General features: G+C 32.4%; 4 protein-coding genes across 4 annotated transcripts in view; all 4 read left to right on the top strand.

The window, feature by feature from the left end:
• The window catches only part of LOC107359119 (ATP-binding cassette sub-family C member 1-like), a 132,122-nt gene that overhangs the window by 87,542 nt on the left and 25,464 nt on the right, over positions 1-19,116 (top strand). The gene's annotated exons all lie outside the window — the stretch shown is intronic.
• On the top strand, positions 798-6,452 carry LOC107359118 (ATP-binding cassette sub-family C member 1-like). The gene is made up of 11 exons (XM_015925567.3): positions 798-901; positions 986-1,165; positions 1,250-1,375; positions 1,537-1,674; positions 1,756-1,887; positions 1,962-2,450; positions 2,525-2,983; positions 3,046-3,192; positions 3,281-4,837; positions 4,908-5,336; positions 5,504-6,452. Exons 1-11 carry the CDS (start codon positions 866-868, stop codon positions 6,281-6,283), a joined length of 4,473 nt encoding a protein of 1,490 aa, XP_015781053.1. The 5' UTR covers positions 798-865; the 3' UTR covers positions 6,284-6,452.
• On the top strand, positions 7,097-11,092 carry LOC149094663 (uncharacterized). Its single transcript, XM_089270381.1, has 4 exons — positions 7,097-9,468; positions 9,533-9,695; positions 10,292-10,401; positions 10,484-11,092. The coding sequence occupies exons 1-4, from the start codon at positions 7,206-7,208 to the stop codon at positions 10,957-10,959; spliced, it is 3,012 nt and encodes a 1,003-aa protein (XP_089126507.1). The 5' UTR covers positions 7,097-7,205; the 3' UTR covers positions 10,960-11,092.
• Positions 14,836-15,294, top strand: LOC107371954 (deoxyuridine 5'-triphosphate nucleotidohydrolase-like). Its single transcript, XM_015940100.1, has one exon. The coding sequence runs from the start codon at positions 14,836-14,838 to the stop codon at positions 15,292-15,294; it is 459 nt and encodes a 152-aa protein (XP_015795586.1).

Here is a 19,116-nt window from a genome sequence, read left to right as displayed (position 1 = left end):
AAGTTTATGCTGATGCAGTTATAAATGTAAACACTTTACAATTGATTGAGCATATTGATAAAAACAATTGATTAAAAAATTCGCATTTATCAAGTTGTTTTGTGTGTTGCCTCATAAAAATTCACAGAGCGTAGGAAACATTAGAAAATCAGTTTGATAAAAAATCCAACTTCGAAAAGTGATCGAAGTTTGAGCGCCGACCGAAAAATTTCTAATCTAACAAACGAACTCAGTTTGCGTCTCGCTACGAACCCATATATTCACATCTTGCAAATCAGAAAGCTTTGCCTTTGTTAATTTTATAGCTCTGAAAGATTAATTATGCTTATAATTGGTTAAAGCGTTAACACCTAAGTAATTAATCTTAAATGAAATAATCTGCCTTAATTATTTAAGGTTAAGCAAAAGGAATTTTTATTTAGCGTTTAAAACTTCATTAATAACTGTTACTTTATTGACCCAAATTAGTGCAAACTTGATGACAAGAGTGATGAAATATTGCGATAACATCAAGTACAATGAGATTCACGAGAATCTAATCAGTTTCTGTTGGGTGCATTAAAACGCAGAACAGTAATTAGCAATGATATTGGCTAAAAAACAATCACAACTGCGAGTGTTTGAAGACTGCACTCCTTATCATTCGGTAAAATTCACGAGCATAAACACCAAAGGGGAGATAATTTGAGTACTTATTTCGACTGGAATGCAGTTTTATTTGATCTAGTTAATTTTTCTGTGAGATTTGGGTGTTTAGAAAAAGATTTTAATATTCAGTAGAAATATTGAAAAGCTTCAGTTGAAGGATTAACGCCACAAAAGTTATAACTTATGACATGTAAATTCAGTTAAATTAAGTTTCAATATGGTGCTTGAAGGATATTGTGGCTACAATTCATGGGTGAATATTTATTTGTTTACTTGTTTATTTGATTCAAATCAGCTTTATTTTAAATAACTATAATTTTTTTAATGAATTAAACAGGATTTGATTGAACAATGGAACTCCGAACTATTTGTAATCTCACCTTGTTTCTGTGACACCTTTTTACTTTGGATCACTTCACTCTTCATTTACCTTTCAATACCATTTTCAGTTTCATCTTTAAAATCAAAAGATTCATGCAAAAAATTGCCATGGACTTTACTAGTTATTTCAAAATTAGTGAGTATAAACAACTTACAGTTAAGATTTAAGATTTTAATTTAATCTTCACAATTTTTACTTTTCTTTTTAATTAATTCCAAGATTATTGGTTCAATCCTCATTATATCGAGCATTTACGAATTGATTGATTCTTTGATTGAAATAAAAAATAATGAAGTTGTCTATCCAACTGCTTATGTAACTCCATCTATTAAGCTCTCAACATATGTAAGTTGTCTTGAAGTGTCTAGACTTGATAAACGCCAAACAGGTGTTATGTTATTAGTTATTATTAATCTCTTTTAATGCTTCTTTTATAATTAGTGTTTAATCCTCATTCATATTGTTCTGATTATCTTTTATGCTTAACCTAAACCCGTCTCTTATAGATTCTTGCATTATGGCTTATTTGGTATCATCGACTCAAAGGAGTTCACACTTCAGTCTCATTAACCATTTATTGGTTTCTTATGACTATTTATTCTGTATTCAACTTTTATTCATTAATAGTTACTTTGAACCATCATGTAAGTATTCAGATTTAGTTAATAATTCAACTAAATATATTTTGCTAATTAATTGACTATCTCAATATTTGAAATCGACAGGATGAATTCATCTGGTCATTTGACAAGACTGATATCATCAACAAATCACTGCAAACCTCTGGTATACTTTGTCAACTGTTTCTTTGTTGTTTTCCTGATACGAAAAGAGAAATATTCACTAAAGAAATTGAGGTAAATAGAATGCTTTATCATCGGTCTAACACTTGATGTTAATTGAACTATCTATACAAATTTAATTTTTACAGAATGAATATCCTTACGAGAGTTCATCGTTTATCGGTAGATTATTTTTCACATGGTTTGACTCGATGGTAATTCGAGGTTACCGTAAGACTCTTCAACAGTCAGATATATGGAACTTGAGTGGGGAAAATACATCGTTAGCTACTGAGAACAAAATCACTGCTGTTGAAGCAAAACTCAATCGAGATGGTCAGAAGAAGAATCAAGTGAACATTTTGAAGATTTTGTTAAAATCTTTTTGGCCAACTCTACTTCTTGGTGCCGTATGCAAGCTTTTTTCAAGTCTACTGGTTTTTGCTAGTCCACAACTATTGGATGCTTTACTGTCATTTGTCGTCTCTGATCAACCAGTATGGAAAGGTTATATTATCGCAATTGCTATGTTTGTTTCATCACTTACACAATCAATCCTCGACTCACAATCTGAGTTTTGGACACAAACAACGTCGATACGATTGAGATCAGCACTCGCAGCCACAATTTATAAAAAGGTTTTACAATTCTTGTTTTTTTCGTAGCATTTTTAGTGATTTATTTTGTTTTTTGTTTTATTAATAATTTACAGACTATCAAGCTTTCGAATCTTGGAAAACGTGATTATACAACTGGTGAAATTGTCAATATAATGGCTGTTGATGCTCAACGTGTCATTGACTACACTAATGTTGTTAACGTTCTTTGGTCAGCACCACTACAATTGGGAGTCACAATTTACTTGTTATGGAGGCAGTTAGGTGTTTCAGCAATCATAGGCATATCGGTTGTATTATTGGTTATTCCTCTCAACGGTTTTATTACAGCTCAATACCGAAAATGTCAAATCGCTTTGATGAAAGAAAAAGATTCTCGATCAAAAATAATCTCTGAAGTTTTGAGTGGTATGAAAGTCTTGAAGTTATATGCATGGGAAGAAGCTTTTGGTGATATAATTGCAGCAATAAGACGTAATGAAATCAAATATTTGAAATCTCAAGCAATTTGGATGGGAGGAATCACGATTGCTTTTGGATCGGTACCTTTTCTGGTAAGTATAAAATCCAAACTCAAAATGAACCTAATGAATCGTTCTTTTATCTTTATCACTAGATCACCGTCATTTCCTTTACAACTTATGTACTAATTGACAAAAGTCACGTCCTTGACGCAAATAAAGCCTTTGTAACAATTTCATTGATAAATCTTCTCACTATGCCGCTAGGCTTTCTTCCTATGGTTTTAACTTATGGAGCAAGTGTAAGTGTTGAAGTATTATATTATCAGAATTTCAATTACAAATATCAATATATCAGCGTTATTAATTTATTTCCTATTCATTACACAGTTTTTGGTTGCCCTCAAAAGAGTTAATAAGTTTCTCGCTGGAGATGAACTTGACCTTGAATCTATTCGTCACGATCCTGATTCTTCCACACCAATAAAAGTTAAGAACGCAACCTTTTCCTGGTCTCCTGATGAAGAGCCAACACTTAAAAATATAAACCTAGAAGTTGAAAAGAAGAAATTGGTTGCTGTTGTTGGTATTGTCGGGTCTGGCAAATCTACTTTATTATCCGCTCTTCTGGGTGACTTACACAAGCAACATGGCTTTGTGAATGTTTATGGTAAATTGGCTTATGTGCCTCAATCATCTTGGATTCAAAATGCAACAGTCCGAGACAACATTTTATTTGATGCACCTTTTGTTAAAGGAAAATATGATCAAATTATTGAAGCCTGTGCTTTAACACCAGACTTGAAGATACTAGCTGGTGGAGATTTAACTGAAATTGGTGAGAAAGGAATCAATGTATCTGGAGGACAAAAACAACGTATTTCAATTGCTCGAGCTGTTTATTCTAATTCAGACATTTATCTCTTTGATGATCCACTTTCAGCTGTTGATGCTCATGTTGCTAAACATTTGTTTGATCAAGTTATTGGACCAAAAGGCATGCTTAAAAATAAGACTCGACTTTTGGTCACTCATAGAATCACATTTTTACCACAAGTCGATGAGATTGTTGTTTTGAGAGATGGAAAAATTTACGAAAGCGGAACTTATAGTGAATTGATGGCCAAAAAGGGTGAATTTTTCGATTACATCGTACAATATCTGACTGAACGAGAAGAGGAATTAGATCCTGAAGAGAAAGATTTTGTAAAAGCTTTAGATCCTGAAATTGAGAAAAAGTTATCATTGACCAGATCTGTATCCACCAGTAGTTCATTAACATCATCCATTCGTCTTCGTCGTCGCAAATCACGTGCAAGTTTAATTCGAAGTTCAAGTGTGATCTCGAAAAATGAGGAGCCTGATTCAAAAGATGATAAATTTAAACTCATTGAAGCAGAAAATGTCGAAACTGGATCAGTAAATAGCAAAATTTATCTTGATTATTTTATTGCTATCGGAGTGAAAGCTTGTGTAGTTACATTGATCCTTTTTGCTGTATCGAATGTGATTAGTGTTGGGTCAAACTTATGGCTAACTGCCTGGTCAGAGGATTCTCTGGATCCTCTTAACCGCAATAACACTGCTTTGCGTAATAAACGTCTTATAGTCTATGCTCTTTTGGGTACTGGTCAAACTATTCTTACTTTTTTCAGCACAATGGTACTAAGTATTGCAGTCATTAATGGTGCATGCTGGATTCATGAGCAAATGTTATCACGTTTAGTTCGAGCTCCAATGTCATTCTTCGATTCAACACCAATAGGACGGATTTTAAACAGATTTACTGCGGATATTGGTGCAGCTGACACAACTATTGGTTTCAACTTGCGGCTTCTTGTGTCGCAGTTATTCAGTTCAATTGCTTCGATTGTAATCATATCCATAGAAACTCCCATTCTGATTATAATACTTTTGGTACTTGGAATAGTTTATATATTCATTCAGGTAATTAGCTCAAATAATTAAGATCACATTAAACAAGATTTTATAATAATAATTTCTGCTTCCTCTTTAGAAAATATACATCGCAAGTTCACGACAACTAAGGCGAATTGATGGAGTTACTCGATCACCTGTTTATTCACATTTTTCTGAATCAGTTTCAGGATCATCTTCAATTAGAGCTTATCAAGCATCAGATAAGTTCACTCACAAAATATTTAAATTAGTTGATACAAACAACAGTGCATCTATAGCTAATCTTGCTGCTAGTTGTTGGCTATCAGTCAGACTTCAGATACTTGGTAACATTATAGTTACAGCAACAGCCTTATTAGCTGTGATTTCCCGTGATAGTTTAAGCCCAGGTAAAACAGGACTTTCTATAAGCTATGCATCACAAATAACAAGTATGTTAAGCATGTTGGTTCGTGCATTTTCGGATATTGAAAATAATTTGGTTTCAGTTGAGCGTTGCTTGGAATACACTAAACTACCTGTTGAAGTGAGTATTTTTTTATATTTATAGATAGACAGATTTTTTTGAATTTTGTTCTTATTATGACTCGATTTTGCAGACCGAACTGCCACACTTACAATAGTGATTTTGTTAGTGAATACAGATAGCAATTAGCTCTGAACTTACTCATATTTATGATTGATCATTTTCAGGCCTCATGGATTAACCCTACACATAGACCGCAAAAAGACTGGCCATCTAAAGGTAATATAACCTTCAACAAATATTCAACTCGATATCGACCTGGTCTTGATTTGGTGTTGAAAGAAATCACTTGCTGCATAAACTCTAACGAAAAGGTTGGAATTGTTGGACGAACTGGTGCTGGTAAATCATCTTTAACTTTAGCTCTATTCCGATTGATTGAACCCATTGAGGGAACTATTAAAATTGATGATGAAGATATAACTCAATTAGGACTTCATGACCTTCGTTCGCGACTAACAGTTATACCTCAAGATCCTGTACTGTTTTCTGGTTCATTTAGACGCAACTTCGATCCATTTGAAAAGTATGCTGATCATGAAATATACAATGCTATTGAACAAGCTAATCTAAAAGACTTTGTAGCTTCTTTGGACAATGGATTGGACCATGAAGTTACTGAAGGTGGTGATAATCTGAGTGTTGGTCAAAGGCAACTTGTTTGTTTGGCACGAGCTTTGCTTCGAAAATCTAAAATTCTTGTTCTTGATGAAGCGACTGCAGCTGTTGATGTAGAAACAGACGAATTGATCCAACAAACAATTAGGGAACAATTCAAAGACTGTACTATTGTTACAATTGCCCATCGTTTAAATACAATCCTAGATTATGACAAAATTATCGTGATGGATAAAGGTCAAATCATCGAACACGATTCACCTGAAAATCTTTTGAAAAACGATAAATCTGTATTTTATAGCATGGCTAAAGATGCCAAACTTGTTTGATGCATGCCATTGAGAACAATCATATCATATAATCGTATCATATTTTTTGCTAGTTTACCTCATTAGATCGATTATTGAATTTATAAATCACTTAATTAAATGTAATCAATGTAAATTTCCATTATATTATTTAAAGAGTAAAGTTAATGAAATAACTTTTCGTCAGAAATTATGACTCCGCGAATTTATGGAGTTGTAATAAAAATATAACATATTGATAAATTTTAAATATTATTGTTTATCAGGTACACTGGTACTTGTCAATTGTTGTTATATTGATGGAGAATGATTATGAAATGTCAAAAGACAGGAATCAGGACTGCTTAAAATACTGACAATGGGTTTGATCTTGTTTTGTATTGTATTGATAAATAAATTCACATGTTGTTAGTTGTTGGGTGGGTGGATTTTGCGTAAAATAAGATTTTAATAAACAACAAGTAGTTTGTTGTTTACATCAATAAGTAATTAAATAGTTGTGTTGAATAATTCATTAAATGAATAGTTGATGAAATGTTGGACATCATTAATTACAGGTCATTATTAAATATAAATTAACAGAATGTTTGAGTTATAAAGATGATAAAACGCATTAAAAATCTAGTTCAATCAAATTTCTACGGAACACGGATTCGGATCAAATGATCATCACTAATGAAATTAGCAAGAATTGATAAAATAATCTGATTTTTACACATTTTCATCTTAATATCTATGAGATTAAAACTGAATAACCTTTTACATGGTAACAAATGAATTGTCCACACGCAATTTTTTAGCATAATTCATTTCCGAATCTTACAGTTCAAATAAAAGTCAAAAAGTCTCAATTGTTATAATAAATAGTTTATTACATTGAAAAATTGGATATTGAATCCACTTTTTACAAACTCAACATAAAACGTCAACAATCAAGTGAAAGATGAAAATTGACCTCAACTTTTCCTTTTTACTTTGTTTTCTACACTTAATTAACTCAACTCTTTGTGATGATTTCAAATGCCCTGAAAGGGTTAAATTTGGTGAGTCGAAAGCTCCAAATGTTCTCAGTTTGATTGATAAACAAACGAGTTATCATGCTTCTGTTGAAGTTATTAATCCAACTCGAAAAAATTTGGTCCATGATTATTATGATGGGAAAAATAATGTTGGATATATCGACTTGGAAGCAACCATTCAAGACAAATTGAATCGACGTTATTATTATCATTCAACAGAGGAAAAGATTACTGTTGAAGAAAATAGATGTTCTAGCCAGAACTTGACTCAGAATGAGAAAATTGAATTGATCGAAGATTGGTTTAAGCCAAAAGATATTGTCGCTAGCTCAGAAATGTTTAAAGATTTGGTTCATTTGGGACCAACAGTGTTGATGATTTATGCCCACAAAATCAGTGATAAAGCTTCCTTCTTAGGACCCGAACTGATTGAAGGTCGTACTATTAATCACTGGTTTTATTGTTCTGATCCCAATGGACCTTACATTGACTTTTACTTTGATGTTAAGACCTCATTGCCTTATCGGTTCTCGTTGTATTATCCTGAATGGATCGAAGCTCAGGAGGTCATTTCAATAAATGAAACTGCAACAGTTAAAAAGCAAGTCGACTCCGAGTCAAAATATGTTTACAACTTTTACATGTTCGAACCGTTGGTGATATCATCAGATGATCCCATTCCATATCCATTGAGTTATGGGTGTGTGCGTAAAGGTACCAGTCCTTACACTCCATTACCAGATTTTAGTAAAGTTGAAGAGTTTGCTATGGACATGGAAGCGATAATAACCTATTCTAATGGTAAGCTTAACAAATCAACTGCTCGAGTAATGAAACGAGGCGATGTCATTTCATACGAAATCCAAGAAGTTGATGATGTTCGTTTCATTGAAATGTCACTCCCTTTAGGACGATTTAAAGTTGATAGCCGTACCGGTCAATGTAGCCATTTAACATCTGGTTATTATTATGGCGATACACTAATCACCCGTTGGCCTTTTTATCTAACTGTCGACTTCAATCTATTGTATTATTTGGTAATGAAGCCACCTCGAAAACAAGCACCAAAATTCATTGGTAATATACCTTTAGGACCTTTTCGAGTGGAAGAATACAGAGCAAGCTACTTCTTCTGCGATGGGATTGACGTCATCGCTGACGCCATTATTGACTATTATTATGTGCAGAATATCAGTGATTCTGTTCCAAGTAAAGTCATATTTACCCCAGATCGGAGCAACTATAATTATAAATACGCTGATCCTCCCACTCAAGTTGAAGTAACCATAATTAATTACGAAAATAATGACATTGATTATGAAGATCGATTCGATGTTTCTGGTTGTTATGAAGAACCTGGAAGCCATACTTGGTTCCAAATTCTCTTTCCCAATCCATGGAACAGTCCATACAATATGCAAGCATTCGAGAAAGCAACAGAAAAATACTTGACTTCGTTCATTCCAATAACTCGCATCGGTGAAATTCATACTCAACAAGTTGATAGCATAATATATACCACTGTTAAGCTTTATGATCGTGTACATTTCATTGACACTTATAAACATAGAGGTCCATATAAAATAATCAATTCAGCAAATGTTGTAAAAAGATCTAAAGTCGAGGACTGTGAACAACTGTGCACTGCGAATCCCGGCTGTTTTGATTTCAGTTATTGTGATGATTATTATTGTTCAATTTTTGTGGGAATGAGTGGTTCTGTTGAAACAGAATACAGTGAGAAATGTAATCTTTATTATAGATTTTTGACGTCTGATGTTGAACCGTTGATTACCAAAAATTATTTATCGACAATGTCAAGCGTGCTACAACAGATAAGGGATAAAGCCTCGATAATCGGCTCTTTAGATTTGTTCATTGTGAATGGACCTGAAGAGATTGGTGATATTTCCCAGGAACTATATGAAAGTGGTTCACGACCTTTAAGAGCTGAAGATTTTCCGATGATCGAAACTGATCGACATTTCAATGAAGCACAATTCAAGATCGAGAAAAGTACTCTTCAAGACTGTTTCAAGGCTTGTTTGAATGATGATGATTGTAATACACTTTCATATTGCGTCAATCAGAATAAGGAATGTATTCTGAGTGGAGAATCATCAAGTTCATTGAAAGACTCACTTAAAGACAAAACAAGTCATGCAGACGGGTGTAACATCTATGAAAGTAAATATACTCTCACATTGATTTGCACTTCTTGAATTAATTTTGTTTCTCATTTCCAATTCAGAATCATTTATGAATCTATTCCATGAGTATCCTGGCAAAAGTTTAGTTCTGGATGCCGTGTCAACCATATCTAATGTACAAATAGCTGATTGTGCTAAAACATGTGCTCAATCAAATGCTTTCAATTGTGAATCATTCGATTATTGTCAAAATAATAATCAACGGTAAGTCGAAACTTAAGATAACCTACTCGCAATATTTTTAATATCACATGTGAAAAATGAGGTTCAACACAAATCAAAAGCAGTTAATTTAAAACTCATTGGTCCCAATCATGACAATCGACTAAATACCAATACAGGTAATTAGACAATCATTTAAGGTGAACACGCATGCATATACAGACTGTTGTTTTATTCCATTTTATTAATATTATGTGTCAAGAAAAGTAATGAAATTGAATTTTATCCATCTAAATGATTGTCTAATTGCCTATATTGTAATTTAGTCGATTGTCATCATTGGAACCAATGAGTTTTAAAGTAATTGCTTTTGATTTGTGATGAAGTTTATTATTCACATATTATATTAAAATATTTTGAGTAGGTTATAATAATAATAGCCTTACAGAATTGCAGCTTTCAACTTATGATTCTTACCTATTACATTATACTATTAGTTACTCTATATTTGACTATTGAAATCGCTTTGAAGTTTATCAAATGATAGTTGTATTGGAACTATCGTAATATTACTGTGTATTCATTTAAGAATTTGTCTAATGGATTTTCATTTTATTTTTTACCCCAATTCCTTTCAGAAATGAATCTGTTTGTTTCTTACACGTTAAACACATTGAGATAGATAAAGCTCATGAAATAAATGTCACAAACTGGAAGTACGCTGAAGATGGATGTTCTCATTATTCAAGTAAAAGCCTTTACATTAATTTAACGTTCATTTAGAATCTAGTTAATATTTACTAATTATTCAACCTTTTTAATTTTCACAGAAAAATATGAACTTGATTATGAGCACAAATTCGGACTTGAACTGAAACAGGAAATGAAAGAATCAATTGTTGCAACCTTTGACCATTTATCGTTAGAACTTTGTGCTTCCAAATGCAATACAGATCCTGACTGTTTTACTCTTGAATTCTGTGAAACGATCGACTATAATCAAATTTCCGATGGAAGTGTTCCATTGACGAGTTGTTCATTGACAAACTTGAAACCAGGTAGTGCTAATCAACGTGAACTATTTGAACAATCAAAGAGCGGCAGCAAAATTTGCTCAATTTACATAAATCATAAGAAGATCACAGGGCAGAGTGAGAATAATCCACATCCAGGAGAACTATCATCATCGAAGAAATCAAATAATTTCAATTTAGCAATCGGATTGGGGACAGTAGTATTCATTATGGCTTTCGCCGGTGGATTAATTGGATTTACATTTGCTGCTAGAAAAGGAACTATTTCGTAGACTAACTAACTGCAAGCTAAAATCTGTTGCAGAAATATAAATACACCCAAATTTTAATAAAATAAGTTAATTGAACTAAAGTTTTCTGTCTTTTTTCGCTGGGATTAAGTTAATCTTTGTGAGAAAGAGTAAAACCGAAGTTCTCGGCCAATTTCAAGAGTTAAAATGATTAGAATTGTTTAAATAAGATTGAGCGCGGCAATTGCTTAGGTGCAGAATTATAAATACAGATGTTTTTAATTAACAGATACAGGAAACTAAAAGCAATTTAGGGACAGAATTTGAGTTTTAAGATCATTTTTTGCGTTTTTTCAGAATCTGAGCATTATTCTAGTAATTTTTAAGTTTCAAAGTGTTGAATAGAAAGTTTTTGTTTTTTAATTAGTGTTTTAATTAAATTTCAATTATGCCACATAGAACTGAATTGAATGATGATAAGAGGGCCAAATTGATTTTTATCATAAACAGTGACTTTCATTGAAGAAAATTGCTTCTGAAATCAAGAGTTCATCTGAATTGCAGTTACCAGTGTCAAAATGGGCTATTCATCCGGCAATAAATACAACCAACCTTTTAAATATTGTTCAATGGATGTCAAACCTCACCTCAGCAAAAAAGACTGGAATTCACTAAACAGTACATATCATAGAGCAAAGAATGGCTTTTGATGATTTTCTTGCTGTAAAAAAGTTCAATCTTGATGGACCTGATGATACAAATCGTTACTGGCATAATATTGGGGATGCAAAAAGAATGTTTTCGATGCAAGAAACTAATTAAAAACTTCAAAACCTTCTATTTAACGTTTTGAAACTTAAATGAACATATGAACTTACATGAACTCTTGACTATCGGCTCTCTGATGCATCAAATTTTTTGCAATTGCAAATTATTGTAATCATGATTTATCATGAACATTATGTAAGAACATTATGTAAGTGGTAAAAATTTGATCAATTCAAATATTCTATATTCGTCTCTATTCGTTATTCTCAACCATTTTACATCTTAATTTGTCGACGATTGTTGATATTAAACGCTCAACCATGTCATTTGAATTTGGTGACAATGATCAAGTGAATAATCTAAATACTGGATTTTCAAACTTCATTATCGATTTCAATGCACTGTGATCGACTATAATAGTGAACAAATTACCATAAAGATATAAATGCCAAAACTTGATGGCTTCAATAACAGCTAAACACTCAGATATGGCATAATTCTGTTGATATACTGTCAACTTTTCACTGAAATAACCTATCGAATGTAGCTTATTATCATTTTCTTTCAGTTTTAACACAGCACCTAAATCGACTCTGGATGAAAAAAACCAGAATTCATTTGGATTGAAAATCGCCAAAACGATGATATCGTTGATAAGATTTTCGGCCCCAAGGGCCTCGCTTCTTATCCATGAATATCTCCAATGCAGTGATCTAGCCTATACTTAGCCAAGAATTTGTCGTACTTGTTTAATAGTAGTCGGTTCTTTCATTTCGCTAATAGACGAAATATTGTCATAAATGGTCATAAATGTCATAAATTCATTGAACTCAATACGCTGTCCAAGATAATGCATCTCCTCTTTCAAGAAATGGCACTTTGATAAGTTCAATTTGATTGACGCAGATCTAAGTGATTTGGAAATCTTCATTAGCTTAAAAATGTGATTGTTCGTCATTTAAAAATAAGAATGTCATCAATATAATTATGACAGCAATCACTTACGTGCCTGTTCCTTCGAAAATGATTTAATTGCTCTCTGAAATGTTGCTGGACAATTTTTAAATCCAAATAATTTCATACCACATCCAAGATCCTTGGCATTGCAAAACGGCCTGATATAGTTATATTATTGAGCTTACGAAAATTGATTCAAAGCATTGATTTTGATTATTCCCCTTCTCTCTTAATTAACGTCACTGTTGATGCATAAGGTCCAGTTGCTTCTCTAATGAACCCTGCTTTGAATAATGATGTTATTTCATCGTCAATAATTTTTTGATCAAAAGAGGAACAACGATAAATGTGTAAGTTGATAGGATAATTGAGTCTAATTCAATGAAACAAAGTAGTATATAAAAACCAGGGTTCACACCACCCTAACGCCACTTCCGTCTGTTGTCTTTGAGGAAGCGTCATTATGGTGGTGTTAACCCTGGTTTTATCAGAAAAATTAGTAATTGCAAAGAATCAAATTGCTCTTTTTGTTGCTGATTGAAATAGCTGAAATTTAAAACTTATGCAGAGTTATTGGTGGGTTAATAGCCTGATGATAATGATGTTATTCTTTGTAAATATAATTGATCTGCTACTTGTTGGTTAATTGATTTTTAAAAGTAAAGTCATCTCATTTAATGTTTTCTAGGAATTGTTTTGATGCATTTTAAAGCTTCTGCTTGCATCAATTTTTTCATGATTGAAATTCAAACCTTTTGTTCGTTTCCTAGAATTGTTTTTCTTCAATATGAAGGAGTGAATTAATTGAAACAAAGTTAACCAACGTAAAAGTAACTAACTTATCATTCATTTCAAGTCAACTCAAGCAATAGTTAACTTTAAAGTTAAACAAACTTTTTAATTCAATTTTTTGTTGTGCTCATCTGAGTTTAGCTTAACTATGCCTGATATGATTTACAGGTAATGTAAATAGTTGAATAATATTAGCTTATATTAATTTTTTGTTAATCTTTTATTTATTTGCTTCTCTCTAAAGTGTTGACATTTTTAAAAACGACCTTTATTACCCAAAGTTCGAGCAATGATATATTTTTGTGGACAAGGTCATCCTTTCAACTTAAATGAAGCCGACCACATCATCCATGTATTTAAGGAGTTTTTGGCAATGCGTGAGGCAAATCGAACCCGGGTTAGAGGAGTTGCAGAGTTGCGACAACTAATTGGTGAATTGGAGGAAAATCGGCCCTATTGGAGTGTAGAACTTCGGCAACGAATGACTGCTTTGATTAAAATGATGACCTAATTTGATTCTTTGTTTCAAGCCTGTGTTGTTTGATGTATCATTGGATTTAAGCTTATCTTTTTCGTTTACCAACTAACATATTTAACCAAATATACGATTCTTATGTATTACTTTTCAACTAATAACACGTATGTATCACAATAAATTTTCGCTTTTCCATATATTGTAAATTGCTTGCAATTATTCAAAAAGGTAAAAATGGTTTAGGTATAGATGTTATCGGAATTATGTCATAAAAAATTTACAGCAGTACTACATTTAATGTCATTAATGTAAGTGATAATATCTATACAACAATAAGTACTATAACTTCGATAACTTCGATATCATGGATACTATCGATACAATCGATACAATCGATACAATCGATACAATCGATACAATCGATACAATCGATACAATCGATACAATCGATACAATCGATACAATCGATACTATCGATACTATCGATTTCGGTATTTTTCGATTTTCAGTATTTCTGAGGTATTTTTCATGTTAACATGGTTGATTGAACACTCAGGCTTTGTCAAGAATTAATTGAGTGACTGTTGAAATGCCAACTTGGTTTAATCTATTTAAGATCAATTGTATATTTTATTCTGAAGATTTTTTTCCTCGTGAAATTTATTTACCGAAATCTGTGCAATTATAAAGATGTAGATAGAATTAATGGTTTTGTAAAATTGCTTGATCAAAATGATGAAAAGCAAAGATTTTCCCACGCATTCGAAATTTGCAGCTAAGCAACCAAGCAAAAGAAGTAGATCAATTATATATTCAACTAACTACTATGTTTTGAGAAAATTATATTTAAGTACTACAATTTCACCATTACTTTTAAAGTTTCTTTTATATGCAACAATAAGTTAATATTTACTCACTAAGCAATAATGGCAAATATTTTACTTAGCAAACAAGGAAAAATAGTTCTAAAATTCAAAAAATTAACAGAACATGCAATTAAACCAATGAAAGCAAGTGAATTGAGTGCAGGTTATGATCTGTTCAGCGCTTATGAAAACAACGTGACATCCAAAGGAAGTGCTCTCATTAAAACTGATCTACAGATACAAGTGCCAGATGGTTGTTATGGTAGAATTGCTCCACGATCTGGATTAGCTCTTAAACATTCGATTGATGTTGGAGCAGGTGTTATTGACGCTGATTACAGAGGTAATGTTGGAGTTATCTTGTTCAATTTCGGAGATTCAGATTTCCAAGTTAAAAAAGGAGATAGAATTGCTCAGCTAATTTGTGAAAAAATAGAGTACCCGGAGCTTGAAGAAGTTGATGAAGGTGAAATTATGGAAGTCACCAGTCGCGGAGTGAATGGATTTGGTTCGTCATGATTGCAATGATTCTTTCTCCTCATTGCTAACTCATGCATTCAAAAAAAGACAATGTAAGATTTCAAATTTCTGAAAAAAGGAGAATAAATTCTTGATTATTTGATTTTCTTTTCTATCCAGTCATTGAAAAAGAGCAGAGAGTAATCGTTAAGAATAATCATTAGTCTCCAAAAAAAATGCACCTTCATGAAAGATATTTAGTATACAATTCTAACAGCTTGAAAGTTAATACATGATGGAGGTTGCAGAAAAACGAACTGTAAATTATGAAAGCATGAAAATTATAGTTTATTATTGATGAAAAAGATTACAAAGGAGAGGGGATAACAAAATCAAGCAATCGTTAATCTACAAATCTCAATCTAGCAATATTAGTCAAAGGAGTTCGACAAAAAGGACAATTGCTGTTACCATGTAATTGCTGTAATTTTGAGGCACAATCAGAACAAGCTATTGCATGTTCACAGGGACTAAATACAACATTTACTTCATTTTCATAACAAATTTTACATTTGTGCCTGTCATCATCACCATTTGATCGTCTTATTGCTTCCTCAACAGACGATCTATTGTTGCTTATCGTTTCTCCAAAATTTGACCCTCGATGCAGATAAATGTGGTAACATTTTGGTGATAAGTGAGCGTGTCTTACCCAAGGATCGTCATTAGCAGTCCACATATCCCACAAAACACCGCAACTGTAACAGACTGTGCCGTCAGCAAAGCCTAATTAAAAACATGAAAAGTAAAATGAATGAATCAGTAAATTGTTAATGTGTGAAATTGAAAACAAGTAATTGTGTTCTATCTTACCAGTGTAGTAAAAGCCAGCCTCTGCTAAGCTAGTTACATTGATATCGGAAGGAAAAGGAGGTCTCGATGGAAGATTGTAACTTCTGATTCTTGATGAGAGAGTCCAATAGTCTCGATATAAAGGTCGATAATTCCTTTGTCGTCTAAACTCGAATGGTGGGAGCAAGGGATCCGAACCATTTGGATGATAGCGTTGAGACACAATTCTACCACGTGCACGACCACTAACAATAACACTTATGTTAGGATTTCGATTGAAATCAGAATTATCCATTTGCAGAACTTTAACTTTTAAAAAACTGTTTAATAAACACTTTGATAAATGAAGTGAACTTTACAACTTGATAATCATAAATGAAGTTATAACTCAATGTAACAATTTAACGTTAGTTGAACTATTGAAAAGCAAGAAATTTAATTAAATTAATTTAATTTAATTAAAACATTTAATTAAATGATTAATGCAGTTGAGAAAATTTGTTATTACAAATAATTGATTTTAGATAAATGTGATTATTAATAACAAAGTACACAATCAATTGATCAAGTTGAGAAGCATTAATCAAAAAAGCGGAATCTTATTACATCGCAAAGCTTTCTTCTAAACCATGGACAATTTTCATCTGTTAGCTCGGCTGAACACTCGTAACATGCAATAGCGTGATTGCATGGACAGAAAACTGTACTTATTTCATTTTCGAAACAAATTTTACAAGTATATCTGTCTGCGTTAGGAGCAAAAAGAACTGGTTGTTCAATAAATGGTTCTCTGCCCTCTCTTGCTGAATCGATGAAAGCTTGTCCTGACTTGATATATAAATGAAAACAGAATGGCGATGATTGTGCATGAATTAACCATGGATCTGCATTCTCAAACCAATCATTAACAATGCAACCACATTGATAACAAATCACTTTGTTGTCGACATCTGGTAAGAAGGGTAAATTAAATGTAAGAAAAAAGCAAGTAAGTAAGTAAGTAAAACACAAAACAACACTCAATTTACCATAGTATACAAAGCCAGCATCAGCAAGTTCAGTTAGACATATATCATCTCGTTGCCATGATTCGAATGATTCCAATCTTTTCATACACCAAGCAAATTGTTTGAACAATGGATGAAACATTCTTGTTCTCTGGTTTTCTTCTTCAGCTTCACCTCGAAAAGGATTGAATGACAAATTTTCAACGATATTATCGCGTACATTTTCTTTTATGTCAGTCGTAGCGATTCAGCTAGTCCATTTCTAGTTAGACCAACGTCTATCGTATTAATATAGACACAAGGAGGTTGAGATGCATGGTGAGTGCGTAAAATTTCTTCATGTGTAGATTCAGGTGTAATTGCAGAAGAAAAATCACAAAACCGACATATAACTGCATTTTCGGATTCATCGAAAGACAATCCATCAGCAGCCAAAATAAAACACAAACATTAGCATTTTGATTCCAATTTCCATCCAAAAATGAGTAGATTCTTATTGTTGCCAATTCAATTGATAAAATACGACGTATGTATCTATTAGCAGAAACACTAGATACAAGAGCATCAAAATTTTGATTATTTTGATCTTCCATATTTTCAATATAAATGGCAAGCAAAAATAGAAATAAAGCAAGATAGGATGTATTTGATGAATTTGAAATGTTATAGATGTACCACTTTCAAGACAAGTATTTTTTGTGAGTGTTCAAAGTATAAGTAAAGCTGTTTTAACGAAAATCAAACATTGACTGTAGACGTCATCAGTAATTAACATTATGCTTGAGATTGTGAATCTTGTTTCTTTATGGAAGACAAACGATCAGATAAAAATTGATACTAGTGATCAAATCTATAGAAAGAAATATAATGCTCAAGTAATTAAGGAGAATGGAAACTGTTTATTAGTTTTTGCATCTGGGAAAGTAATAGTAACAGGATTCAAAACAATTAAAAATGTAAAAGAAATGTTCTCACGGTACTTCAAGCAAATTAAATTAGAATTCATGAGAAAAATAAATTTAACTATGAAAGCAAAGCTACCATTCAAAGTAAATAATCATAGATTGTTATCAGAAAATAAATGTTTTGAATATGAACCAGAAATCTATCCTGCCATTTATTGGAGAAATAATGGCATTTGTTTAATGTACTATGCTTCATCATCAGTAGTAATGACTGGTAATGTATCGATTGCAAAAATGGAAGAAATTTACAACACTTTTGTTGATATTGTGATAAAATATCAAAAGCCTTAACATAATCTAGATACTACTTTGATCGCAGCTGCGCTGTAGCTATTTGTCTAAGTGTTATAAAGAGTGTTAGACAGATCGTTTACAGTTCATTAAGTGAAACAACTTCATCAAACAAGTTTGTCTTTAATTAAATCTGGAGTGAATTGATTTAAAGTAACCTAATATGTCAGATCTTCAACAACAACAACAAACATCAACTCGTTGGATTTGGACAAAAGCGTTAGAGCTTACATTTTGTTCAAACATCCAAATTTTTGTTTCACATGGTTCGAATGGTCAGGTTTCTTGCTCACGGTGTAATATTGTTGAGATGAATGGTGCCCAGTCAACAAGGAATCGAATAGCTTTGAGTTTCTCAGAGCTCAAAAATTATTGTAACTTTCTGGAAGTTTTTAATGCTCAAACTAATCCAGTGTATACTTATTTTGGCTTAACAGTTACAAAAACTCCTGCTAATAATATCATTGCTTTCAAAGGTCATCAAAAATTTGAAGTTGATGAGATTTAGTATCTCGAATTTGTTGATATTTTGGGTGCTTACACCAAGTTTCTCGAAACACAGAGAATGGAAACATCTGAGAAATTACACTTTTGTTTATAACTGGCTGACATCTATATTTATCTACATCTTTCTAGTTTTACTGGTGCAACAGCAACTTGGCCTGATGTACAAGAGAATCGGGTCCAAGAGACTTTACGGAATCATCCAATGGATCTCTATGCGTCTTTTCTTGCTAAGATTAAAGGTCCATTGCAATTAGATGTTG

The sequence above is a fragment of the Tetranychus urticae genome, chromosome 1 (assembly GCF_039701765.1).
Source record: "Tetranychus urticae isolate SD_2017Ah chromosome 1, NJAU_TeUrti_SD_1.0, whole genome shotgun sequence".
Classification (NCBI taxonomy): Eukaryota; Metazoa; Arthropoda; class Arachnida; order Trombidiformes; family Tetranychidae; genus Tetranychus; species Tetranychus urticae.
This window is presented reverse-complemented; position numbering and strand designations above follow the sequence as displayed.

Excerpts from the sequence above, each read along its gene's own strand:
- LOC149094663 (XM_089270381.1), top strand. The coding sequence starts at position 7,206 with ATGAAAATTGACCTCAACTTTTCCTTTTTACTTTGTTTTCTACACTTA. Across the intron at positions 9,469-9,532 it reads CGGGTGTAACATCTATGAAA|AATCATTTATGAATCTATTC; the intron begins GTAAATATACTC and ends TTTCCAATTCAG. Across the intron at positions 9,696-10,291 it reads TGTCAAAATAATAATCAACG|AAATGAATCTGTTTGTTTCT; the intron begins GTAAGTCGAAAC and ends AATTCCTTTCAG.
- LOC107359118 (XM_015925567.3), top strand. The coding sequence starts at position 866 with ATGGTGCTTGAAGGATATTGTGGCTACAATTCATGG. Across the intron at positions 902-985 it reads ATTGTGGCTACAATTCATGG|GATTTGATTGAACAATGGAA; the intron begins GTGAATATTTAT and ends TGAATTAAACAG. Across the intron at positions 5,337-5,503 it reads ACACTAAACTACCTGTTGAA|GCCTCATGGATTAACCCTAC; the intron begins GTGAGTATTTTT and ends GATCATTTTCAG.
- LOC107371954 (XM_015940100.1), top strand. The coding sequence starts at position 14,836 with ATGGCAAATATTTTACTTAGCAAACAAGGAAAAATAGTTCTAAAATTC.